This window comes from Numenius arquata, chromosome 1 (genome assembly GCF_964106895.1).
Source record: "Numenius arquata chromosome 1, bNumArq3.hap1.1, whole genome shotgun sequence".
NCBI lineage: Eukaryota > Metazoa > Chordata > Aves > Charadriiformes > Scolopacidae > Numenius > Numenius arquata.
The window spans coordinates 111,853,225-111,880,856 of NC_133576.1; the positions used below are offsets into that span (position 1 = coordinate 111,853,225).

The 27,632-nt window shown below is 37.9% G+C and overlaps 1 protein-coding gene across 2 annotated transcripts in view; it reads right to left on the reverse strand.

Moving 5' to 3' along the window:
* Positions 1–27,632, reverse strand: part of INTS6 (integrator complex subunit 6) — a 48,600-nt gene that overhangs the window by 2,262 nt on the left and 18,706 nt on the right. For both annotated transcript variants that reach the window (XM_074159797.1, XM_074159721.1), the window contains 14 exons: positions 25,466–25,555; positions 15,037–15,220; positions 14,028–14,153; positions 12,976–13,130; positions 9,904–10,056; positions 9,632–9,764; positions 9,030–9,124; positions 8,506–8,616; positions 6,702–6,917; positions 6,467–6,593; positions 5,048–5,190; positions 4,142–4,376; positions 3,030–3,401; positions 2,461–2,554 (listed from right to left, as the gene is read on the reverse strand). In XM_074159797.1, coding sequence (XP_074015898.1) covers positions 2,461–2,554; positions 3,030–3,401; positions 4,142–4,376; positions 5,048–5,190; positions 6,467–6,593; positions 6,702–6,917; positions 8,506–8,616; positions 9,030–9,124; positions 9,632–9,764; positions 9,904–10,056; positions 12,976–13,130; positions 14,028–14,153; positions 15,037–15,220; positions 25,466–25,555 — 2,234 coding nt within the window. The remainder of the gene's footprint in view (positions 1–2,460; positions 2,555–3,029; positions 3,402–4,141; positions 4,377–5,047; positions 5,191–6,466; positions 6,594–6,701; positions 6,918–8,505; positions 8,617–9,029; positions 9,125–9,631; positions 9,765–9,903; positions 10,057–12,975; positions 13,131–14,027; positions 14,154–15,036; positions 15,221–25,465; positions 25,556–27,632) is intronic.

A 27,632-nucleotide genomic window follows, 5' to 3' on the forward strand; every position in this document is an offset into this window, starting at 1 on the left:
TCTATCCCAAGTGGGTGTTTCTCAGCATTTTGTCTAGGTGCACGCTTTGGGCTTTGCTACGTGCATTAGTATTTTAAAGCTCTTTGGAGAAATAAATAAAAGGGAATTGAATTTCTCATACTGAGAAGGAAGTTGTTCGATTTGGAGAACTTTGATCCATGTTTTGTCAGATTTTGCTCTAGACTATTTAGCAGAGAATAAAAAGAACACTTATTGTTAGTGCTAGGACCATAAATTGATTGCTATGCCAACTCCAGAAATACTGAGGACCTCTCCACTACATTGGCTGATTTCTTTTAGCCCTTTCCTAAGTAACTGTTCATTTTGTGCATCCAAAGTTATAGCCATCTATTGGGAAGTCATGTCTCTTGTGTTCAGTAAGGACTCCTTGAAAGCTCTAATACTACCCACCCAGGCTGAGCCAAATGTGTATCACTAAGCATAAGAAAAGTCTTTGTCAAAACACAAATAGCCAAGAATTTGAAATTGAGATGCGGTATCTCCTCACCCTTAATACTTTTACAATTGACTGGAATAAAAAAAATAAGAAAAAAATCCATGGTCTACCCCATCTTGATTTCTGCCTCAGAAGTGACAGCTTTTCTATCAGAAGAGGAGCTCTGGGGCAGTTGGTTTCCAAAGGAAGCTGAAAACTGTGTATTGTTTTAGAGGCCTTCCTCTCCCCTCACAACTCTCTAAAACTGAACAGGGACTGTTTTTAAACACACACTTTCTTGCTGAAATGCTCAAGAGCTTTCTTAAGTCTGTGTTCAGAGTCAGAGCTCCTTGGAGCAGGGAAAGGAAGCAGGCATCCCAAATTCGAATTGCATTCCATGGAATTGCAAAGGTCAGCTATCGGTTAACAAAACAAGACTATCTTGACAACTCTGGAAAGCCTAGAGATGTTTCCTGCAGGGAACCTTGGTTAAATGTGGTAGCTTGCCGGGACAAGGAAAGCAGCAGAGAATTGCATTGGGATTGTAGGCAGTGTTATCCAAGCGGGTAAAATGACCACAATATGAAAATCTAACCTAGGAGAGAAGAGGAAGGAGAGAGACCAAGCTGTTCTTCCACTCAAACCAATAAAAATTAAAGTTTAACAGCAGTAGAGAAAAATGGAATTGCCAACTTTTTCCACCAGTAGACACAGAAAACTGTTGGCTATGGTGAGAGACAGGATTTATTCTGATGTGTCCAGCAGCAACACTCAACCACTGTCAAATTTATAGAGAAAGAGTCAATTCAGGATAACTGGAATAGAGAGGCTGTGCAACAGAAAAGAGAATAACAGATGATCTAAAGAACCTAATTTTAGAGATAAAAATATTCCAATCCCAGTAAGGGCTGTCACAGACTCCAGGAGCAACAATATTGTTTTGGTGTTCTGGGACAGTGAGGAAGCATGTATAATCTACAGGCTACGGAACAACTCTGACAGCTGATATAGCAATAAAAACAGATCAAGAAAAAGCATGATAAAGTAGTTGTTCCTATAGAAAGAATATGGTCTATATAAATCTATATACCCCACTGCGCTGGCAGTAGAAGGCTAGAGGAGCTGTATGAATGTCCAGCATTTCAGTGCACCTTAAACTCTCAGCATGGGTTTATCCAAAAATTACTTTGAATTTTTGGATATTTTTGGCAAATTTGTTTAATAATGCCACAGGAAAAAAAAAAAGCTGACTACTACAAAAACAGAATAGAGAAAAAAAAAATCAACCATTCTTTGAGGCTTCTGAAATAAGCCTCAAAGTCACAGTTACATTTATGATCCAAGCAAGACACCAGAATTCTTAGTTCAATTCAAACACTATTGGTTCCAATCAAAATCACACGTTTCTGCTTTCTTTCTTCTTAGTTAACATGTAGAAGGCTAAGCAAGTACGGTCAGTCTAAGGATGTTTAGGGGTGGTTTAAATCCTCAGCAAGTCTCTCTATTCCAGTGACAAACTACCTTCCGTTTCCACCACCTCAGAGAAGGAAATAAATCTGAAGAGCAGAGGCATATCTTTATGGAAGTGTACCTGGATCCCAAAACTATTTTTAGGACAAGATTTTGAGTTGACGCAGAATAAAGAATTTCAACTGTTTCTGAAAGCCCAATTCACAATAAGATGCAGTTCCATCAGTTTTTCAAATTAGCAGGACACTCACACTTGAATTTTGGAACTTGAATGATTTTCTAAAGTTACCTTCTCTTTCTATACCATTATCCATCTACATTTATGGTGACTTGGCAGTTACAGCTGCTAACATTTTTAAGACAAAATCTGAGGCAAAAAGGTAAGCTTGTGCAAAAACCACACATCAGGAAGTTTGTGTTTCTATTTTTTTCTAGGGAATTATTTACTTGCAGTGCAAAGCAAGTTTCAAACAAGGAACTGCATGGTTGTCAAGCAGTTATGTGTGGCAGTACGTGGTGCAGTTTTATAAGATTAATACAATTCAGTTACCTACCTAGAAGCTTCTTTAATAACATTTTGCAAAAATATCAGTCGGGTTTGTAAGCTTCCTTGTACGTGCTTCAGTAAAAAGAAGATTCTTTCATACTCTTAAAGATAAAGAGAAGAGCAAAATCTCAGTTACTTAAGAGAGACCTATACACATACTGGTTGTAATACATCTGAGTCTGAGTGAAATGCAACAGATTTCATTCATGTTTTGTAAGTTTTTAGAATATATCTCCTATCGACCAGGCTTGTAGCAATGACATACTGTTTAATGAACACTAACATTAAAAAACACAGAATACTGCAGTTCAGGATATCATTGGAAAACCTAACAAGCTAATACTATCTAATTATCTCATACTGATAATACAAAACTTTTGTGAACATTGATAGGTATAGCACTGTTTTAATCACTTCAGAAAGTTTTTAGCAGAGGTTTTAAAACAAATCTTTCCAGCTTTAAGTTTATTTTGCTTCAGTCTCAGACTTCAGTGTTTTTATAAAATAGTGTTCTACTATGAATTCTTTGTCTAGCTCTCATTCCAACCATCTGAAAGAGAGATTTGATATACTTACTCCTTCCTGGTTTTCGGATCTCTTTCATAATTTGTGCTCTTAGCTCTATATTAACCTCTCTGGTACTTCTGCAATGCACTGGTTTTTTCCCTTTGCTTGGTGAAGACATTGACAAGTTCTCTTCGTTACTTTGTTCTTTACTACTTGATTCCTCATGATTCTCCAAAAACCCATCAACATTCAAGTTATTCCCTAAATGTTCATGGCCTACATCCTCTGCATGAGCTGCCGGTCGATCCAATGAATTGAATGGAGAAGACGACATTGAAAACTCTGAATCCACAGTATTTGGGAAAACGTCTGATGAAAGTGGGTCTGTAACATGATTCTCAACCACATCATCCATTGTAACCTCATTATTTGTTTCTGATGCTGAAAAAAACAAAGATCACACTTGCCAGTTTCACATTCTTTATCATCTGATGGAAGTCAGTTCAACATTAAACTCTTGTAAAGCTACACTCCAGCTTGCATAGTGTACTGTACATGCTAGGCATAAGAAAATGTGTTTGTGGGTTGTAACACTGAGCACATTACCGTATCTCCTGGCAATTAATGGGTTAAAAAACCACAGGTATATTCTTTATATGAAAAGGGAAATTGCTATATGGACTACCATCAAAAGATGAAAAGCACACCTGAAAACGTGCTTTGATGACATGCTTGTCTTTCCCCATTAAATTGTACTGACAAAGTTTACTTTAGTGCTGAACAGTGAGCAAGACTTACACAGCACCTCAGCTCCACATTAAGGGAAGCGAATTCACTGCACTACAGCAAAATTCAAATTAACTTCATTTGTGATACTTTTGGAGCATCTGAATTCCCAGGCAAAGGAAGAACATCCTTCTGACTGTTTACATTGTCTCCTCATTTAATGCAGGAAATACATTGTTTATACTGGCAAGTTCATATGAAAGAGACTTCTGTCTGGAGTACTATATTAACTCTTTCTGTAATTAACCCCAGATGCACAATTAAATATCTCATTTTCAAAAAATGAGGGATAAAATCACAATATTTGGGAAACCAGCCAATGGTATTTCTACATAAGCAAGTCTTTTGCATAAATTAAAAAACAAATTCTCTCAAGTAGATGAAGATTCACTTACTTTTGTGAATAGGAACAGGTTTAACAAGGTCAGGCTGTGCTTGTGCAATTGGTGTTGGTGGCCCTTTTCCTCCAATGTGGTTATTCACAACCGGAGGACTTTGCGGTCGACCTCTGAGCAGGGGGGACATACAACGACGTCTTTTTGGAATCCCTTGCATATTTGGTTCTCCGGGTCTTTTATGTTTATTTTGAGGTCCTGATACAAATTCATCTGCTTCATCTATCATCATTCCCTGCAATTAATTGAATGGGGAGAATTCTTAAAACTTTAAGCCAAAACCACAAAATATAAAATACAACGAATGCTTTGATGTTACAATGATGTTTACCATGTATAAGGTAACCATGTTCTACATGCCATTGTGCACTGAATTCTCAACTGTCAACCAAAGTAACACAGAAAACCGTATCAAATCTTCCCAGACCAAACCAATGTGCTTAAGGCCCTTATCCAACAGTCTGGCGAGTAAGACAATCAAGTGGGCTGTCAACCTTCCTTTTCAGTAATTGCAAAATGACTCATTTACAAGAAGAGCTCTAAATGATATTGGCAATTTGGTCAAGTCCAAGACTGATTTGGACAAAGGGGAGAGTCCATGCTCTCAGAGTTACAGGAAGCTTTTTATGGACTAAGTCTGGTAAAGGAAACATGATTAGGTATTAGCTATACTACAGTGACCAACATATTTCATTTATAATGTAATTCAGAGGCATAATACCAGTTTCCAATAAAGACTGCCCTCCATAGGATACTAGTGATGGAAAAACATTTGAGAGTCTTGTAAGCACTACTTTTCCAAATATTTCAAAGTGTTTCTTCAATACATTGCTCTTTGAATGGTCTAATCAGCAGCGTACACACTCACAGCAGCACATTTTTTAAAAAGCATTAGAGAAATGTCACCTTTTTGTCCAATTTGAATGGATTGCCAAAAGTGTGGAGCCTTCGTGGTTGATCAGGATCAAGCTCTCGGAGCGGAGAAGGTATTTGTTTTAGATACTCCTGGTAGTTTCCCATTTGTGCTATAGGTACACTGTGAACTTGATCTACCATAAAAGAAGGGTTTATTAATATATGATACTGCTCACCTTATGAGAATTTAGTCTATATCCACTTCACAAGTCCCATTTTCAGTCTTATCAAACGCATTAACGAAATAGATGTGCGAAACTCAACATTATTCTTGCCTAACTGGTATTTATTAACATTGCGTTTTGAGTGCAGAAAACTTGCTTCAGTGAATCAGTATGTGTCTTGTAGATTTATCATTATGACACAGAAATAAGCAAGAGTTGTCATGCATGGATGTTAAGTTTTCCAATCCATACCATAGGTTTTCAACAGGGTAGATGGGTGAAATAACAGAGTGGGAACAAATAACTAAAACACTGCTACAAACAAAAGCTACATTAATGCAAAGTGGTAATGCCATACCACATACATCTTTGACACAACTCTGCTCAGTTTTAGCCACACAAAATTTAATTGTTGAGACTAGTATTTTCCCAAAGCAACAGTGATTTTTGACCACTGGAATCAACAAATTCTTAAAACCATAGGACCTGATTCTGAACTTCTTGTGGATATAGTTAAAGTTGCCAAACCTTTGATCAAGCAAAACATATACTAGCAGAACCCCCCCTAACACTAGTTTTTATGTAGTTTAACCCCCTCCCCAAAGAGCAACTCCTCTGCATTTCACGTTACATTATCACTTGATTACAGATGTTTATCTGACCTAAGTAGTGGCAGGACTAATGTAACACACACTTGCACTTGCATTGCCCTTCTCATTTGCTCCACTTATTTCATTATCTTCTGTTTGTTAAGGTGCCATAAAGCAGTGCCAGAAGATACAGTAGAAAGGTAAAGGAATAAATTAGCAGACTACTGAACTATTTGCTGTTGGCCTAAAGGGCAAAAGAATCACATTGGCAGCACCCAGGGAGCAAGTTTACTTTTCCACTGCTCACAATCCACTTCTACAGAGAGAAATCAATGTTCAAAACTGCCCTGTGACTTTTTTTTCTCAGATATATCATGAAAGTTGGGAAAAAACAAACAGTGAACAAAGAATCTTATGTAAAAGCACAAGTCTCCTCATATGGACTGAAGGACAGAGCAGCGAATCCACATCTTCTCTACCTTCACTATTTTTTCCTCCAGTAAGTTATTTAAGGAAAAACATCCTAAAAAACATGGGAGTTTAAAGGCAGTATCAGACATCTAGTAAGTTTTAAAGAACTAAGCTATTTGTTACAGTCTTCATTTTTTAAGTACCAATCATATCACAGTGAGGCAAAAAATAAACTGTTATCTAACCTTCGTCTTGTCCTTTGAGGAACTTGCGAGTACTCTTCAGTAAATTAGATCTCATTCGTGTTAATTGATCCAAAAGATTTCTTCTGGGTATGTCATAAGCATTTCTAAAAGTCTGAGGTTTCAAATCCTATGGTTCCAGTAAATAAAGTTCCAATTAATACCACGTATGAAACAATATCTAGCATTTCAATGGAAGTATATTGAAAATAACAACATTACACACAGTGGTGCTTACCTTATTCAGCAAAGCTATTTGGAACCCAGCATACTCCTTCATATTGAGGTCTAGAGGTCTATGAGGAATTTCCCCAGTAATCCCCTGTAGCAGATGTTGAAAATCGTTCCTATGTGCCATAGACAGGTTGTGTGATCTGCTTCTGACCTTAATTCCAGTCTCTTGCGCTACCTTTTTGCCTACAGAGCCAATGACTCTATCGGACTCTATTTTGGCCTTAATTTGAAATAAATAAATAAATAAAATTGACAATATGCTCTTAAAAGAATTAGTCAGACTTATTCATTTTAAATTCCTACCTAGAAGATTCAACAATGTGCTAACACACTATGACGACCATAACCAGGAAGAGTGCTTAAGGAGTGCTTAAATACATAACCACTTAATGCTTACTACAATTTTAAATATAGTGAACAGTTTGTGCCTAGGTCTTCTGCATATTTCTCCTCTGCTGCCCCTTATGGTATCTAAGCACCAATATGCATGCAATGCTTTTATTTTCATAAAATGCCATAATTTAACTAGCAATTCTCTGCAAATCTATCTGTACTCACAAAGACTGTTTTCTACGATAACAGCTGAACACTAACCCTCAAAAGACTGATTCTTGCACAACTATAGTTGCGATCAGTCAACACAATGATATCAACTTTTTAAAAGCTCAATATGAATTGTCATAACATTAATAAATATGAACTAAATGATAATACCCAATTCTGTTTGATTAGAAGGACCTAACCCCCAATATTAAGTTATATTTGTACCAAAATTAAACATGTTCATAAACACCAGCTTTCTGGCAGAATACAGTTGAACAAAGAACCAAAAGTAATTTAGTAATACACCTGCCAACATCGGTTTTGTAGCTTCACACAAATTTGTAGGCTACTCAAAATTTGAATATGTACTTAAGAACGCTAAGTCTCTACTGGCACAACTTTTCAAAAGTTAGAAAAGCCTACATTTTAGGAGTCTAAGATGTCTAGGTTGAGAGATGAGTTCACAGAATATTGAGCAATATGACTATGATTTAACAGGATATACTGTAAACTCCAAGAGGTTTGCTTCCTCAAATAATCATTTATATTAATGTTTTAAGAAAAAGCTGGTCCATAAGAACTAATTAACTAAGTTACAAGTACTCACACTACTGTTTCTTGAAATTTCAAGCCTACTGCGTTATTTTATTATCTTGAACAAGAAAGCTTAACATGCACAGTTCAACAAAATAAAAGTGGAGGTAGCAGGGCAGAAATGCTTTAGTTGGTGCAGGAGACTAGTCAAAGATATGGGCACTATTCTGAACACAGTCAACAATTTCAAAAGGTCACTTGCAACTTCTACATCTGTATCCTTATTTAAGATTCTGAATTATTTCAGTTTACTTCATATTTACTGAACACTTTCCATTTCATTTCACAAGCCAAAGAAAGGACACTTTCTGATTCAGATGCACAAAGTACAAATCTCTAGTTTCTCAAAAAATGCTAGAACATCTTTAATATCTAAGGTAAGACAACATGTTTTCATTTGGACAAAAGTATGTTACTGTGTATACAAGTAACAATGCTCCTTAAACACAAAAAAATTCTCAATTTCTACCTCCATATCATTATAGTCCAGCCTATAAAGTCTGTATTTAAATGTCAAGTTTCCCTTCAATTCAGAAAACAAAAATGACTTTTTTTTTTTTTTTGCTAATTGCTTATGGGAAGGTATTTCCTTCAAAGCCACTGAATTCGAGTATTTTAAGATTATCCTGATATTAGAATAAGTTTTTACTGCACTTTTGCTTCAACATTACCTGCTGACTCAACTTTTTGAGATATGAAATGACACTGTAACTAAGTCCATATTCCACATTGTCAGCTATAAGGTTTGGTGCTCCCATCATTCTCACAGCTTTCTTCAAAGGCTGAAACATGGAATATATTGCATAGTCATATTTAACAAGTGTTGTATACATACTTCAACTAACTTTATCCATTTCAAATAAAACCTGCGGTCCTCAAAGTTAGAAAAGAAGAAAAACAAAGACTTTCAGGGCAGCATTTCTTTTGTTGTTTTAAGGCATTGTTCCTTTCACACAGAAGCAATTATTAACAGAGATAACGTTTATATACAAGTCACAGCTCATGACATTTTCATAACATTCAGGTCTCAAGCCTTCCAGAGAGCTCCAGTGAAAACACTAATTATCATTATGCGTGAAGTTTAGCTATTCTCTCAAATTAATACATACTCTACTTGAAATAGGGAATAATCGAAAGATAACTATAGTTACATAACAAAATAGAAATTTTAACACAGTAAGATGTAAGATCTTACCCCAAGATAATACGGGGGCATTGTCTTCAAATAGCTTTCAAATGATTGTCGCCATTTCAACGTAGGCTTTGCCTTGTGTACTTTAAACAAGTCATCTGATGATTATAAAAAAAGAGACAAAGTGAAAGACATTTCTACACAGCATTGCATCTTCTTTTCTAATAAAAGAAACTCTCAAAGAAATGCCAATTCCTCAATGCTTAAATATATGTATTTTAACATATAACTAAACTAAACAAACACACAGACCAGATTAATGTTGCAGCCAAAAGATGGAACCTGACAAATTATATATCAAAGGAAATTGGTAATTGAGACAATAGATTGGGAAAATGGCTCCTAAAACAATAAAAGAAGCAAGACCAAAACATACGTGCAAGTATGATGATTAAGTAAATCATCTTACACATTGAGTCTGAGTCATGAAGGTCAGCCAATTGGTGACAAGTGAAACAAGTTACTGATGACAAATACATTGCTCAACATTCTACTTTTCTACAGGTGTGATTAATACTGGCATTAATTGCAGTAATCCATTTAGATGAGATCAATTTTTTTCAATTGCCTACCACCTAAGAAAATGTTTATGAAGTGGTATTTACCTAGCAGTGGAAGGAGGACTGGATAATTGTAAGGCATCACAAATAAATTTACACAATTCAGCGCTGTACTAGCTTTCAAGTAACCAAAAGGATGACCAAGTTCACTGTATTTTGCACTATTGCTCACGTATACCTGCAATAAAAAACATTATATCGTATTTAAATCCAAAATATCGTGTGCTGAAATTTTACATCTTATTTTTGTTATAGAATAAAGTCTTTGAAAAACAGCATTCTATAAATAACCTCAGTTCAGTGTGCAGTCTACTTGCCTGCCAGCAGGTCTGAGGGGATTTTCTCTCCAGGATAAACTGGGTCAGTGGTGAAGGTTCTAATTCATATTTATCAAAAGGCAGTTTGTCAATGACCATTGGTTCACAGTCAGTACAGGAGAATTTCACCACAGGATGAGATGTGCGAGGTGGCTAAACACAAGCATTCCACTGTTAGTTAATCTGCGCAACAATTAAAATGCAATTGTGCTATGACAACTAAAGTAATACAGATTCTTTGAAAACAGACATATTTAAGGAGCCTATTCAATACAGGATTATATTTATCATTAATGAGTCCTAAGCAATTAATTTTTGATGTTAGCACCATCTTAAAATCTGAAGAAATCTTATTTTCTTAATAAATGCCAATTATTTTACCTAATTAGTCTAGAACAGTATGCAAGTAAAACTTCTTGCATATACACAAAAACTCTACAAATGGAAGTAAATCCCAGTGAAGACCAAAAAAAAAAAAAAACCAAAAAAAAAACACACCACAACCCTTCAACGCTACTCTGGGGCATGAACATTTTTATTCCCCACAGAAGCAGGCGCTGTACTTCTGCATTTGCTGACTTTCTCCAGCACTCTTCCTTCTTGGCAAATGTAATGGTTACAAAATTCAAACTGAATTATAATGACCAAGAGCAGCATGAATTAAAAAAAAAAAAAACAAAACACAACCGAAGCTTCAGAAGAATTTGTATTTTAACTAGACCCGTGAAAAAATATTTAAATTCAAGCAATTTAAGTGTTTGGATTTTAATCTTTTTGTTAATCACAGGGAAAAGGCCTTTGTGCCTTGAGTTTCAAGTATAAGTTAACAATATACTTGAAATCTCTTTTGCTGAAAGGGAAAGCTGATTTTTTGTGTGTGATGAAAATTGGAGCTGTGTGCCTTCCACTGAAGGGTTTTCAGGAGAGGAACGTAAGCTGTTATACTTACCCTAAACCTGCTCCAGGGCCACTAGAATCTGGGAAAGAGCTCAATTGGGAAGCCTCATTCCATTTACTCTCTTTACAAGAAGGTAACTAATAAATACATCAGATCAACTAGGGAAACACAGAGTTTCTTGGATCTTCCTACCACCTCACCTTGAAAGTAATTTTTCTATGTCTATAAGCTCTAGCCTCTTCCTTTTAGGATGAGCCATCCAAATGTTATCTGCCCACAGAGCTGGTCTTGCCTTGAGTGTCTCCACTCTGAGGAAGGTGTACTGTCCAAGTGCACACAAAACAGGAGGCCCAAGCAACTGCAGAAACTGCAATTCTCTTCAAAGAAGATGCCTCCAATAAATAATTGTTGCGGAGCTTCTGACCAAGCCATGAAGCAGTTATACTAGGAATAAAAAGGCTGCAAAAAAAGTTGAATGCTAAGACTTGAGAAGTCCAATAACCCTTGACTGGACAGTAGAACTAATTTTACCTCAGAGCAGCAAGAGCAGCCATTTACATGTTGATCTGCCAACATAATTATTAGCAGACTTCCATACACATTTAAGAAAGCTTTGATAGTATCATTACCTACAGTACACGAAACAGTTGTTGGGGTAGGACTGTTTGAGACAGCTCCACTGTGGACCAGGTAACAGGGAGGAAAAGAAAAATATCTTAACTATGGACTCTGCAGTAAACAAGAGTTACAACATATGCTACGTTTTAACAGTATATTTTGAGAACAGTAAGGAAATACAAGTCTTGAAACACTATCAGCAAACTTAGGTCCCCAGCGTTGCATAAGGAAGGTTCAATGTGGAATTCCAATTCAGGAATTTAGCTGCACATGCAATAACCCAGTGCTTTATGCAGTTATGAGAGCTATACATGCTACAACCCAGAGAAGAATTTTTTCTCATCTTCTCACCATTTGGCTAAGTCAACCTCACGTTTTTAGCAGATTTAGTTCAACAGCTCTTCACTTGGCAAGATCTATTTCAGCAATCTCAATCAAGATCTGCAGTAGCAGACAAAGTGTACTGACTCTATACAGTGAATGGAGGCAGATATGCCATTGTTAGCGATTAAAAGGAGTACACCAGACAGTTCTCCTACAGCGAAGCTTTTTAATATCCAGTACACAATGTTTTGGTTTTTAAAAGACTATATAAGATTTACTTTCATTCATATATGCTAGCTTGCTTTGTAGTTCAAAAGGGCACCCACGTCCTTCAAAGAATGTGGCCACAGAAGCCCGCAATATGGAAACAGTAAATATGGCTAAAATTTTATACTTGTATCACTCCTCAATAACCTGTATTTCAAAGGACTTTATATATTTTTCAAATAAATGAGATAAAACTTATGAGAAGTTCAATGAGTTTGCTAGTCAGCACACTAGTTTCAGATCAAAACAATCCCCAAATTCAATATAAAACGTCATGAAATGTAGAGAAAAATTATACAATGGCATTGTTTCCACTTTAATGATTTTCAAAGATTAGCAGAAATAAAAAAACACATTATACTATACTAATGATTAGTTCTCAGACCAAATAAAAGGCAGTGGCATACATTCTTTTATAAAAAAAAGAATAAAATTAATTCTGTGGGTAGTATTTAAAAAGGCAAGGTGAGTGTCTCTACTTGGGATAAATTGATGATATGGCTACACTGCAAAACAGCAGATGAAATTACAGAATGCTAGAATGAAGACATAACTATCACAAGGATTAAAAATTGGGAAGATTATACTATCTTCTATTCATACCATCTGCAAGGCAATAGAATTTGATAGGCTACTATCGAAATGTCACCTTACTTCTGGTTTGATACCTTAACAGCACTCAAACAGAAACACTATGTGCATGTACTGGGTCGACAAATAAATTGGTTACAGGCAGTTTCAAAGTTACTAAAAAGCAGACCACATAGTATTATTTGCTCATCAGTAATTTTTCCAGGATAACTGCAGCAGGGGTTTATACGTGTCTTTCACTCTTGTGTCACACTGCTGTTACAGCTGCTGCAGTGAAGTACGTTAACTCAAGATTTTAAAAAAAAAGTGAATAGGAAATCCTACAATATTCCCTCACACACAAACCCCTTGCTTTAACTAACTTCAGTACGTACCAGCGTTGGAGAATTCTGATCTGGCCAAAAGGATTCAGGAACAGGCCAATGGCCTATAGGAACCCCAGTTTTAGGATTTGGTCTGACGTAAATAAGTTTGTGACAGCTGTGCCAAGGTTGCGGTCCAAAGGGTCTAGATATATCCACCTGCCCATCTACAGAAAAAAACCAAAAAAAACAACCAAACAAAAAAACCCCAAAGCTTTATGAGCGAAAATAGTGTTAAAACTCAAAGAATATTAAACAATTTCTGTGAAGAATTTAAGAACTATACCCCCAGGGAAGCTCTTCTTGCAGTTAATACTATTTCTAAGAATAGCAGATAGTTGTCAGTAAGCATTTCTGCAAAAACCCCCAAACTATGAAAAACCAAATAAGCATTGAATGTTTATAGGATCAGAGCTGAGAAAGCCAATTATCTGGAGCCCTTCATAACATTCCGTTTCTTTCTCCTCCCATTGTTATTAACAGACAACCTTCATATCTCCATGCATAAAAAGAATTGATACACACAATTAATACTGCTGGACTTTTTATTGCAGCAAAGCAGGATTAAAAAAAAAAAAAACAAACCACAAACACTTCCCAGTAACATCCTAAGAGGGACCTAGCTAAGCCATTTAGAACAAGAAGTTATGGCTGCAGTCGTATTTGCTATTTGAACTCTTAATACAGCCACTTTACTATATTAAACAAAAAAGAATAAGCGTATAAACCCACAGTATTTCAATATCAAACTATTTACATTTCTAGTCAGTTGAAAACTACTGCTTAAAACTCATGAACCCACTCAACTATGCTTGACATGAATAACTGCATTTAAGACTGAGTAATATGACCAAATGTAGAGGTTTTACATAGTGTCTAGCAGCTATAGGCAGTTAATTTCAAACAGTACAACAGAATTTCAGACACGTAGCAGGTCCTTTTTGTAGCAATGTTTTAAATTGCAACAGTTTTCCATTTGTTTTGGCAACTATTACATTAAGTTCACTAAACTATATTGACAGTCATCCCTGCCATTTGATAACACTGTAAAAAATTCCACGTACCATCAATCGGTGAGGGATCCGGTCCAGCTTTTTCAAAATTTATTACCACTCCACTTTGCACTTTTTGCACCAATGACTCAAGACACTGATTCAGCATTCTTGGAGAGCACACACAATATGATCGACCTAGAACAAAACAGCCAAGGTTAAGGTTGTTCAGTGTTTCTGCCCTTATTTTAACTTGGATCATTTAAAACTCTTCACCCACCACACACATTGATTTATGTATGGATCTCTGATTTAAAGCTTCTCCCGAACACTCCCTCTTTGTTTAAGCAGCAAAGCAGCCTAGTGACGCAGTGACAGTGTTATGGGCACCTCATCGGAAATGTTTGGGTTTTAGCCCCTTAATGACTTTAACTCAAATTCTTGGTTGCATACATGGAAAATGGGCTCCCCCTTGTGACAGACATCAACACTTAACTGTCCATGGATTTCAGTCAAAGTACTGTTAGTACAGCCTAAATGACAGTCAGAAAGCAGTGCAAAGAAATCCTTTTGGAATGCTTTTTAAATCCCTTTGTTTGCTCTCTAACGCATCCCCTCTGATGTGTCAGAAGAATCACTATGTCTTTAGTATGCGATGTAATCAAAAACTTTTATACACAAATCATAAAATTAATGCCAGAGTTTGATCTGGAATATAATTTCTAAGACACTAAGAATACAAGTTATGATGGAGAGAAAAGTATCAATTTTGCAGAATAATTATGCATCCTGCATTGCAGAAATTCCGCATTGCATTCTGCATTCCTTCACTTTTCGCTTGTTTAGATAACAGGGATTTAGCAAAACTACCGCAGAACAGACTCAATTCTTAGAATTTCTAATTGCAATACCAAGGTGCACTAGAAAAAAGTAAGTTTTTTCTTCTAAAAAAAATGCTGAAGAAAGTAGATTCTCATTCTTCCAAGACAATACTTATTGCATGACATGTACATGATTAGTAGAGCTAAATAGAATTAATTTTCAAAAGTATTCACTTGTCAAAGGAAACCAGGGCACTCACCTCCTGTGACTTCGCACATAGGTGTGATTGCAGAGTCATCCACCGGTACCCCTGTCATCTGCTCTGATTCCGGTGCTGTAATACCAGGCAAACGGAGAACCAAAGCAAATAACCTCTGATCCCATCGAAAGGGTTCCTTAGTCAACTCACTTCCAGGTAGAGGGGAATTGAGAGGTAAATGAAGCTGAAAAGGAATTTAAATCTCTGAATATACTACTTTAAAAAAACAAAAAAAATCACCTTACATAGTGATGGCAATTCACTCTATATAACACGTACAGAGTGAATTCACACACTTACAAACTTTCCACAGATATTTATAAGTTGATTCAGGTACTGTACATTACAAGCAAAACACCCATCAATTAATCAATGCTTCAAACATTTCAAGGCAACATGACACACAAAGTTGAGAGTTACAAACCAAGTGGGAACAACCACTTTTAAAAACCGATCTAAACTTCAGAATCAATAGAATCTTTTCTTTAGAATTTCAGCAGTAAGAACTGCTTCACTGCAGCGTTCTTTTGTTTAAACAATTTTCTGTAGAACAGGCCCATTCTCAGTTCAGTCTTTTCCTCAATTCTTCAAAATAAAAAGCGCAGCTGAATGAAAAGGTAATGTTAATCTAAGACTCCTGCAGAAGAAACGTAACTTGGGTATAGTTGCTCAAAAATATCTAGCTGCCAGGATCACCTACTCCAAATAACTCAGCTTCAAAAAGTGAACTAATGTGGTAGTTATGGTATAGAATCAGAAGGCAGAGATTTCACATAACGTGGGTATATCCCACAACTAAACTGTGCTTTACGTGGAAAAACAGAGATTAAGATTAAAATCAATACTGAAATGCAAAATGAGGTCTCACTCTTAGGTAATAGATAACAATAGCCAGAGTTACCCATACAAGGAAGAATTGCTTGCTATGTGCCATTGTGTTGCCTCTGTCTGCAAAGAGCTACACAGAAGTCTTACTTCAGAATACTGAAGATGCCATCCAGGGACGTACAATATATAGGAACATTTTCTTCTTGCTTTAATTCCCAGAAAAGATAAAGAGATTCAAATTTCAGGCTTCAAGCATGCTGCACTAAAGATACAGCAATGCTCAGGGTATTATTTATTAACCACTAAAAGCAACTGCCAGAGAGACTAATAGAACATCTACAATTCCCAGGGTTAGCGGTAGTTTTTTAACTAGTTAACTGAAACAAAGGAAAAAAATAATAAAAAAAAAAACCTCAGTGCTTTAGCACAAGGCATTCAGATGACTCTCGCCTCTCTTTTTGCATCCAGATACCTCAACACATAGATCTGAGGGGGAAAAAGAAAGCTTATCAAAACATTCAACCACAGACGCCCTGAACAGATAGACTAAACTTATAACAAGTAATTACAAATTTCAGAAAATTTGATAGATCCCTGACTGTCAGCATAAGCAAAATTCTCATTTCATCTGGAGTACTGCAGCCATAAAGGGGAAAAAAAAAGTCCCCAAAACAATGACTCAAGTGGTGGAAACAGTTTCACTACTTGGCCAAATTCAAGGGTTAAGCCCAAAAGCTGAAGCAAACTCAACGCTTTCTCAAACACTTTCCTTCTCATGCAGCAGTCAAAAAAACCCAAATCTCAATCTCAACTCCATGTTAGCAATGGAACAGGCTAGTAGTTTCCTAAATTTGATGCAAGTCCACAAAAGCACCCACAACAATTTGGCTTGGATGTTTAGTTCATAGCGATTAGGTTTAGGAGTTCGCCACAAGCCGTTGAAACAGGTTTTTTATTTCCTTGTTTTTAAGATATGAACTTGAAAGCACTAAATCTAACTTCCAAACTGGAAACCTCAGCTATTTCTATTTACATAATTGGAAGTGCCTCATATTGGGAAAATACATGTCTTCGTGTTTGAAAAATAATCAATTTATTGATACAATCTCAAAGCCAGGAACAAACACAGAATCACAGAATTGTAGGAAGGGAAGGGACCTTTGGAGATCACCTAGTCCAACCCCCCCTGCCAAAGCAGGTCCACCTAGAGCAGGCTGGACAGGAACGTATCCAGGCGGGTTTTGAATATCTCAAGAGAAGGAGACTCCACCACCTCTCTGGGCAGCCTGTTCCAGTGCTCCGTCACCCTCAAAGTAAAGAAGTTCCTCCTCATGTTGAGACAGAACTTCTTGTGTTCCAGCTTGTGTCCACTGCCCCTTGTCCTGTCCCTGGGCACCACTGAGAAGAGTCTGCCCCCCATCCTCTTGACATATTTACATATTTATAAGCACTGATGAGGTCCCCTCTCAGTCTTCTCTTCTCCAGGCTAAACAGACCCAGGTCTCTCAGCCCTTCCTTATAAGAGAGCTGCTCCAGCCCCTTGGTCATCTTCGTAGAGCCCTCTGCTGGACTCTCTCCAGTAGTTCCCTGTCCTTCTTGAACTGGGGAGGCCATAACTGGACACAGTAAACCCAATAAACCCACAGTAAACACGACAAACTCACTCTCGTAACATGAGAGCAAGAATCAGAACGCTTTGGACTTTTCAGTGCACTTGATGCTTCCTCCTGAGTTTTCGCTTTTACCAATGCAAGCAGAGAGCACATGTGAGAAGAGCACTATTTTCATGTGAAACTCGTCAAAGAGCACTCAGCTCTGTACCTGGTTTATTACTAATTCACATGCATGTCTTTCCTCTTTTCACACAAAGAGCCAGCAATGCCTGCCTGACAAAGGATATTCAGTTAAAAGTCTGTAAGAGGACTCAGTTGCAAGCACAACATTGTCTTCACTTGGGGCTATTATTAAGGAATGCCATTCACCAAACTTTACAACTCGGATCTGACTGAACAGAAGATTTACTAGCTCGGAAGAGTAGAATTTATCTGCAAAACATACCTATGTAACAGCACTGTTTTTCTTCAGGCAGCACATATACATAATTTTAATATATATATTTATATATAAGTATCCCATCAGACACTGCACCAACACTATCCTGAGTTCAGCTTATCTCAAACTACAAAACCTTTCTTTGGCTCAGCTGGTTGTATTGAGAGAACCCCAAAACCAAACAGTACCTGTTTGCAGGCCATTGCATTATGTACATATTACCATCAGAAGTGTTCTCAAACTGTAAGACAACACGCAAAGCCACCAGCATCAAGTCAAATGTTCTTACTCTTTTTCCTCACGGTTTAATTCCAGTAAATTCAACATTCATGTTACCAGAGAAGTTACAGATTCAAACCAGGCCTCATTCTCCATAGACATTAATAACTTGGTCTTCTCACCTCGAGTTTTTTTTTTTTTTAACCGGTATTGTATTACTATAGCAACTGCATACCTAGCAGAAAATAAAATGGGCCTAGAAATGTTCACCTTGCATTTCGTTTCTCTTTCCCCATGCATATTTCAATATGAAGGCATGTACATCTTTTCCTCTTTGTCCTTCATATTGGTTGTTGAGAAAAAGATAGACTGAACAATTTAAAGGGAAGTTATTTACCAGCAATGGTCTTCAACATGTTGTCTATATATCATCACACACGAATGTCCTCCCAGCTTAGTACTAAAAAACAGCCATTTCGTCTTAACACTAGTTTGTAGGAGCACACACAAACCCTACCATTCCCAAATGCCATAATGCTACAATAAGATAGCAGTGTGTGCCTTTATGCTGCCCTTCCCTGCCTTCAAATCCACTAAAATGTTCAAGAATGGAGAGGGGTTGGAGGACAACCTGTTACTGAAGAGATCATCAAGAACCCTGGTATTGGTGAGCAAGTCTTTTGCCCATTTCGAGTCCTTGTTTCTACATACATTTACGCAATCATAAGCAGCAGCACAGTCTAAAATCCTCAAAAAGTCATCAGAAGATCCTAGAGATCCCATGCTGAATAAAAGCTAGATCAGCATTGGAGAACTCTGCAGTGGCGTGATAGTTGGTGAAACAGTGCAATGCTCTTCTGGCAATGACTGCACAGACAGGCTCATACATTACAATGGCAGCACAAACACTGCTCAAGCTTTTGTACCCAGGTAATTACAGGCAGCTCCATGTTGGGAAATTTCATAAAATGTTTTTACACGATTAGGTACTCAAAAATATCCATACAGAGACAGCCAACTTCTTTGTCTTTTGTATCTGAAAAAAAAGATAAGCCATCTGGAAGAAACCTTCCTTGCAGGCTTTTCTGTTACCCATGAAAGGACAAGGCTCATCTAACATTCTAACTAAATGCAGCATTTCACCCTCAGAGGACTGAAGGACTAAGGATAAGCAGTAAGATTCAAGCCCAACTGAGAAGACAAGCCCTTGATAGACTGAGAAACTGTCCTTAGAGTTAACAGCATTACGTTTTCCTATCTTTTTTCATCCAATCGTTTGCAGTTATAATGCAGACACAGAAAGTCACAAGTTGCTCTTTTCATTGGGAGTAAGATCACAGAGAAACAACACGTGAACTGGCACATCATGTCAACAACATAATATACTTGGCCATTCTGACACCAGTATTAACCATGAGCAAGTGCACACTGAGGTGGGTAGTTACACAGGATTTCCACACCAAGAGCTCTGGGGCTCAGTGCTAAAAGCAGCAGTTGCCAGGATTGCAGCGAACAGGAATAACATGGACAAGGAAGCATGGGAATACACATCTAGTGAGATCTGACACGTTTATTGCAGAGTTTGTTTGGAAATCAAAATTTTTAGCTGGAGGAACTACGATTAAAAATACCATTTATAGTTCCTGAGTACTTTTGAAAGTAAGCAGGACCTTGCCACTTGTTAGTTATCACAGCAGGGATGCAAGATTATCAGCCCTGGGAGCAATCAATGTGACAATGCCAAAAATTCTGGGGTAAGAAGCCAAAAAAAATCACTGATTCCTCTGGTAAGAGTCTCTTACAACTGGAAGAGAGGAAGAATGGCAACACACAGAAGCCAAGCACCATTGCTCATGCTTTTTGCTTGCATAATCATTCATCAGAATGTATCAACTGGTCAATAACCTTGTTTCAGTCTTGCAAACAGGAGTTCAACGCTTCCTCTTAAAACAAAGGGTATGTAGACAGAAGAAAAGGGAAGATAGGCCAGCAGCTGCAAAACTGGAGAAGTATGATATTTTATTTCGTAATATAAAGAGGAATAAGAGAAATACCCTCAAGCAATTAAAGAGTTCTTAAAGGAAAGATCAGGAAAGGGCTAAGACCAAATTTCAGGGATCAGGCCAGAAGTGAAAGCCACCCCAAGAAGAATCCATAGCATGAGACCAATAATTAAGGAGGATATTTCAACAGTATGAGCTGATCCCTTCCCTAAAGTTATGCCTGGGACAAGTGAATCCAGGGAAGAATTTGGTTAGTATGCCATGCTGATTTTAGAACTGATGCTGGTATTCCCTAGTACACTGGTACTGGTGCGTTAAAAATCAGTGCCAGAAGGAACAGGACTGAAAATCCTACTAACTTGTGCTGGTGGAGATTATAATTGCATAGACTGCATCATTTCTGTCTTCAATCTGAGGAACCACATACATCAGAGACAAGGTAGCGCTGAATGGGTAAGGCTCTTTAACTGCAAAACCCATATTAAATTCCACAAAGGAAGTGGACATCCGAAGAATTCAGCAAGAGCTCTGGAACAGGGTTTAAGCTTAACTGCTTCACACTAGGGCAAATGGCAGTGTTCTCATAGTGATAAAGCTGATTTCATTGGTAAAAATGAAAATTTTGAGAAAACTTGCCTCAAGGTTCCATGCTGGCTTCACAGGCTTTCCGAAAACTGTCCGTTCTCTTGTATGTAAGTTTTAAAAGAACTAAAAATATACTGCCTTAGCCCATGATAACAAGTTTACACAGGAAGTAAAAACACTGTTGTCACGGCCAGTGGCCTATGATCACTTCCAACACCAACTCTGAAAAGTATCTCCAAAGTCAAACCCAAAGAACAGAAGAGACATTTCAAAGTGACTGAAAAGTTTTGCTATTCAACAGAAGAGCAACAACAAACTTCCTTATCCTCAGGGTGGTATTACTGTATTAATTCTGCTTCCTTTCTGCATGCCCAACTTGAGACACAAACGTAAAGGACACTCAAGCTACACTAAGAAAAATTGTAATCAATAGGTCACATGTTGACAAAAGCAAAGATCATCCCTGAAAGACAGAAGCACCCTTGGATACTTTGTTCCCCTGCTCTTTGATAGCGTTAAGGATTTTCCTACTGGTACAGCTACAGCAAAAGAGGGAAAAAAAAAAAAAAAAATCACATCCACTGCTGAATGTGAAATACATGTCCTTTAAATACATATGGAAGACCACTCAAACTTGCATTTTGTCTTGCAGGAAGTAAAAGCAATTGTCACTTTCAGTTCCTCTGGAAGGCAATTTGATCATTTACCAAGAAATCATTAGTTCACTAACATTAGTGGAGCAGATTCTGAATCTCTAGAATGTAGTTTAACAATCATCGCATTATGTGTGAAATCTGGCCCAATGTCATGATCATGACACTAAAACTCTGAGCGTAGCGTGTAGTTATCTGTCAGCACTGCTCACATACCAAGCTTAAATTCAGTAGATTAAAGCAGCCACCAGAAAACCCATTTTCTCAACATCAGTTACAACAATTTAAAGGTGTGAATCTGTGACCAACTGGTTGCTTGACCATAAAATGTCTTAGAAGACATTTTGAAGACTAAGGTGAAAAAGCTGTACTCACATTTGAAGGAAAAGGAACACAAAAAACTTTCTAGTTATAAAAAGTCCTGACTCTTGCTGAAAGAAAAACTGCTCATGACAGCCAGTAGAGCTTTCTTACCTAAATAATTTTGGATAAATAAACAAGATGAAAGGAACAAAGAATCATAGAACTGTGTACATTAGAAGGGACATGTGAAGGTTATATAGTCCAGAGCCTTCTGAATGCTCGGGACCTTGTCCACCTCAGTTTTGAGCACCTCCAATAACGGAGATCTCACAACCACTGGACAGCCTATGTCAGTGCTCAGTCACCCACACAATTAACATTTTTTTCTTGATATCCAATCAGAAATTCCCAAGGTACAATTTGCAGCTGCTGCCTCTCATGTCAGCCCCGCGCACCTCCAAGGAAAGCCAGGCTCCCTCCCCCATTAAGCTGCTGCAGATGGTGGTAAAACATCCCCCACAGGCTTCTCTTCTAAAGGCTGAACAAACCCAGTTCTCAGCCTCCACCTACATGTCGTTTTCTTCACACCATGAGCATCTTGGTGTCCCTCACTCCAGGATGTCAATGTCAGATTTTACAAGCCAGTCATCTGACAGCAGAGAAGTTGCTTGTCCTCAAGAAAGGACTTTCACAGCTAAGTGATTACCCAATTAGCTCTTAAAAAAAACAAAACAGTATTCTGCTGCTAATAGCACTAAATGTTGTAGAAGGCTCTAAAAGTGCCACACTACCCTCTGTCTAATTAACACTCGCTCACTGACAATCACTATAAATATGAGGCTGCTATTCTACTCAGTATTTTGGACCACACCCAATCAATCACTGGATTAAGCTGAAAAGAGCTTATTGGGTAAAAAAATATGATGAAAATGAGGTTTTATACAGACAATCTACTTGATATCACGGATCCAGGCATTCCTTTTCCATTACTGGCTATGGCTGTTTGTTAGTAGCCCACATAGGATTATCAGGTCATTCGGCTTTCTTCCTCTACAGTCAGATACATTACAAAAACACTCAAATACCACTTTCCATTCAAACAACTTCTGTGAGTGCCATAAGAATGTGATATCATAGTGTATTAGGAGAAATTGGAGTAACTAATGAACAGCAATGTACGACAACTTTGTATAGTCAAGTGTGGTGTATCATATGGAAAAGCCTGAATCTTCCCCTTAAGGACAGGTTTAGGACAGACCTTTGGATATTAACCTTTTCCCTGAAAACAGGACTTTTTTTTGTTGTTTGTTTGGTTTTTTTTTGTTTGTTTTTTTTTTACTACTGGATGGAATGGGCACTTAGTCACAAAGGATGAGGAAAAGGCTGAGGTGCTCAACACCTACTTCACATCAGTCTTTAGCAGTGGAACTAGCTGTTCTCTGGACACCCAGACTCATGAGCTAGGAGACAGGGAGGGGAAGCAGAATGGGAGCATCACGATTAAAGAGGAAGAGATCAGTGACCTGCTATGCCATTTGGATGCACACAAGTCTATGGGACCAGATGGGCTACACCCTAGAGTGCTGAAAGAGTTGGCAGACGTGCTCACCAAACCGCTTTCCATCATTTACAGGAAGTCATGGCTAACTGGGGAGGTCCCAATGGACTGGAGGGTGGCAAATGTAACACCCATCTACAAGAAAGGCAAAAAGGAGGATCCGGGAAACTATAGACCTGTCAGTCTAACCTCGATACCAGGGAAGGTCATGGAGCAGGTCATCTTGAGTGCCATCAAAACCCACATAATGGGCAACCAGGGGATCAGGCCTAGTCAGCATGGGTTTATAGAAGGCATGTCCTGCCAGATGAACCTGATCTCCTTCTATGACAAGATAACCAGATTATTGGACGAGGGAAAGGCTGTTGATATTGTATACCTGGACTTTCGAAAAGCATTCGATACTGTCCCCCATACAATTCTTGTGGAAAAACTGGCTTCACACGGCCTGGATGAGCATATGAGCCGCTGGGTCAAGCAATGGCTGACTGGAAGGTCCCAAAGAGTGGTGCTCAATGGATTTAAATCCAGCTGGCGGCCGGTCACAAGTGGTGCGCCTCAGGGCTCAGTGTTAGGACCATTTCTGTTTAATGTCTTTATTGATGATCTTGACAAGGACATAGGGTGTATCATCAGCAAGTTCACAGATGACACCAAGCTAAGCAGGAGTGTTGATTCCCAGGAGGATAGGGAAGCTCTACAAAGAGACTTAGATAGATTGGATCATTGGGCCAAAATCAATGGTATGAGTTTCAACAAGGGCAAGTGCCAGGTTCTGCACTTGGGCCACAATAGCCCCAAGCAGCACTACAGGCTTGGGGAAATGTGGCTGGAAAGCTGCCTGGAAGAAAGAGACCTGGGGGTTCTAATTGACAAGCGGCTGAATATGAGCCAGCAGTGTGCCCAGGTGGCCAAGAAAGCCAACGGCATCCTGGCTTGTATTAGAAATAGCGTGACCAGCAGAAGTAGGGAGGTGATTATGCCCCTGTACTCAGCACTGGTGAGGCCACACCTCGAGTATTGTGTCCAGTTTTGGGCACCTCAATACCAGAGAGATATCGAGGTGCTGGAGCGAGTGCAGAGGAGGGCAACAAAGCTGGTGAAGGGCCTGGAAAACAAATCACATGAAGAGCAGTTGAAGGAGCTGGGACTGTTTAGTATGAGCAAGAGGAGGCTGAGGGGAGACCTCATCACTCTCTACAACTACTTGAAAGGACACTGTAGAGAGGTTGGTGCTGGTCTCTTCTCACAGGTAACTAATGACAGAACGAGAGGGAACGGCTTCAAGCTCCAACAGGGTAGGTTCAGACTGAACATTAGGAAAGAATTTTTCACAGAAAGAGTGGTCGGGCATTGGAATAGGCTGCCCAGGAAGGTGGTTGAGTCACCATCCCTGGATGTGTTTAAGAGATGTTTAGATGTGGTGTTGGGGATATGGTATAGGGGAGAACTTTGTAGAGTAGGGTAGATGTTTGGACTCGATGACCCCAAGGGTCTCTTCCAACCTAGACGATTCTATGATTCTATGATAGTAAGGACCAACCCTATCCTTAATGACCTCTTCCATCTTTTTAAGAAAAAAAAAAAAAAAAATCAAAACAGCCAGTAAGTTAAAACAGCTCAGTGCCTCAGCATTTTCTATAGGTCTGAGTTTGCCAGATGTCTCAGCAGGTACTCCAGTATATTAAGATCTGGGTTTTTTAAATCGCTCTACAGATTTAATTTGAAATACGTTTCTTCAGCTCTTATCTTGGATTATAGGGACACAACCGATTTGATTGTAATCGCTGTAAGAGCCCAGTGTGAAAGAAGTACATATTTCACATACTCCCTAGTGGCCACATCCTTTGGGAAATCACTACATTAATTTGGGTCTATACATAAAGAACCTACATCCATACCAGTTAAAGACACACATGCTTTACAGAAACCAATTTCCTCTGCTAACATATTTGAAAAGCCATGAACTCCCCGGACAGAAATAGCAAACTGAGTCTACTAAACAGGCTGATAGTTGTACTACATGCTTCTGTCACATCTGATAAGGAAAAAGAGCTATTCAAGATTTTTGTCGTACTATTGCATAAAATTACCTCAAATTAAACGAAAAACACACACAAGTTTAAGCTATTAATGAGCATACTTTGAGGAGTCATTTATGCTCCTACTGTAAACAGTATTCTACCACAACGTTGAGTACACATCAGTAAAGAGAGGTCAGATCTTACCTCTTCCTGTATCCCACTGGTAGTAGTTAATTTACTTCCATCAGTAACTGTTATAATTATTGCTGGCTCCAGAAAAAAGGGATTTCGTCCCTAAGGGAAAAAAAAGGCAATTTCATTTAAAATGCTGCAACAAATTCATAAGCTTCTGTTCAGTCATTAAACAGCCACTGATACCCACCGACAAAACCATGAGGCCTGAGGTACTTATTCTCATGTACTACGGAGTACAGTGCTATGGATTTCTGAGTCTTTTTGCAGTAAGGCCATGTAAAGCTGGACACTTATATAACTGTATTCAATAAATGCATACAAAACCATGGCAAAAATGGTTAACATAGGACTTCAAGAAAAACGTGTACTGCAGTATTTTGACAAACTAGCAGCTCCTTAGAGGCGCAACTCTCTCTTCAAACCAGAGATACTTCCAATTCCCCCTATTCCAGAGCTGACTTTATGCATGATTTAATTACTGTGACCAACTAAAGCGTTTGCATAGTACCTTGTGATCATGATCCCCAGGTTAAGAACTAATATTCTATGTATTAAGGAAAAATCTGACATGAATAGCACCAGTTACATTTTGACTAAGGTGGTTCAACCATGCACACAAGACTTCAGAAACAAATACCTGAAAAAACAGATAAACTTTCTATATGAATCACTTAAGATAGAAACATATACAAGGTAAGACATTCTGTGATCCCACCAAGACATTCAACTAGTTTAGCTGTAACAAAATAAACTTGGTTTGCTATTGGCACTTCTTTTTTTCTACTGTCAGAATGCTAGGAGCCTTCTGTCCCTCCTGAAAAGAGGATCCCAAAGTAATCTGTGCCCATGTCAACTCCAAGCCCAGGCAGCACCTTCCACTCTAGCTAGGGTTAAAGACAGACTGGATAAAAGTCGCCACAAGTTTTTGTTTAGTGGGTCCTACTCTCCTTCTACTGGCAAGCTTAAGGCCTCATTTTTCTTCTTCAGAAAACAATAAAGAAAAATACAACTAGACCCACAGTCTAGTTCTGCTTATAAAGACAAACTATCTTATGAATGCTTATAAATTACTCTTAAAAATACGGAGAGGGAACTAATAGATGTTAAGAAAAAGACCTTTTAAATCCATTTTTAGAACCCATTTAATATAAAAAAAATCATCTACTAATTGTGTGCTTCGAACAGAAATATCTCCTAAAAATTTGAAATACGTCTGTTGACGGGTGTCCAGTTTAAAGTGGCAACACCACATTTCCAGTGATCAATTTACTACATGCCAACAGAAAAATTTGAAAGTTATTTGCTCGATATTTTCTCAAACCTTAGTAAAATCCTAAAATTTTATTTTAAAACAGCATACCATTGCTACAGACAAAAAACATGCAAAAATAAAATTAAACAGTGAAGATCAATCTCTCCCATGAAAGCAAAGTTAATCCAATTTAAACAATTACTCAAAAGAATTTAAGGACTCTCAAAACACACTCAATTTTAATTAAAATAATTTCCTAAGAATATTTAGCCTTATTTAATTCTGAAGAACAGTTATGGCATGCTATTCTGCCAACTAGTAGTTCACCACAACTGCAAAATCTCAGCTGGAAGCTAATTACATTGCACTGAAATAATATTGAAAGCAGAGTTTCTAACTAGAGGAAGAGGATATTATTTTCATGAATACTGAACATAAAAATACTTCAATACTATTGCTAATAAATGATTGTAAAAATAAATTGTCAATTGATAAAAGCAACACAATTTTAGATTTAGAATGTCATAGGCAATACTCTTTAGGTCAATATTCTAGTCCAATTTGAAATATAAGTATTAAAAATTTAGTCTCTCACAACCCCTATTATCCAGATATCTTTATTATCTTAAGCACTTTTTTGTACTTCAACTACAATCTTTACCAATTTTACCCATCTAAAATGTAAGCCTTAAATTTAAACACTTTGGGCTGAGAATTATTAGGAAATTTTAAGGAAAGAAACAAGAAATTCTAAGCTCAGCCCCCACCCACCCCACCCCCCGAAAAATGTCTGAGGGAGAAGTAACTTCACCCTCAGTTTATCTTTTATAATTTCACAAGTGTTTTACCTACACAACAGATGATCTCCAACATACAATGTCAAAAATCACCTCACATAGCAACAAATTTACAAAAGCAAAAACC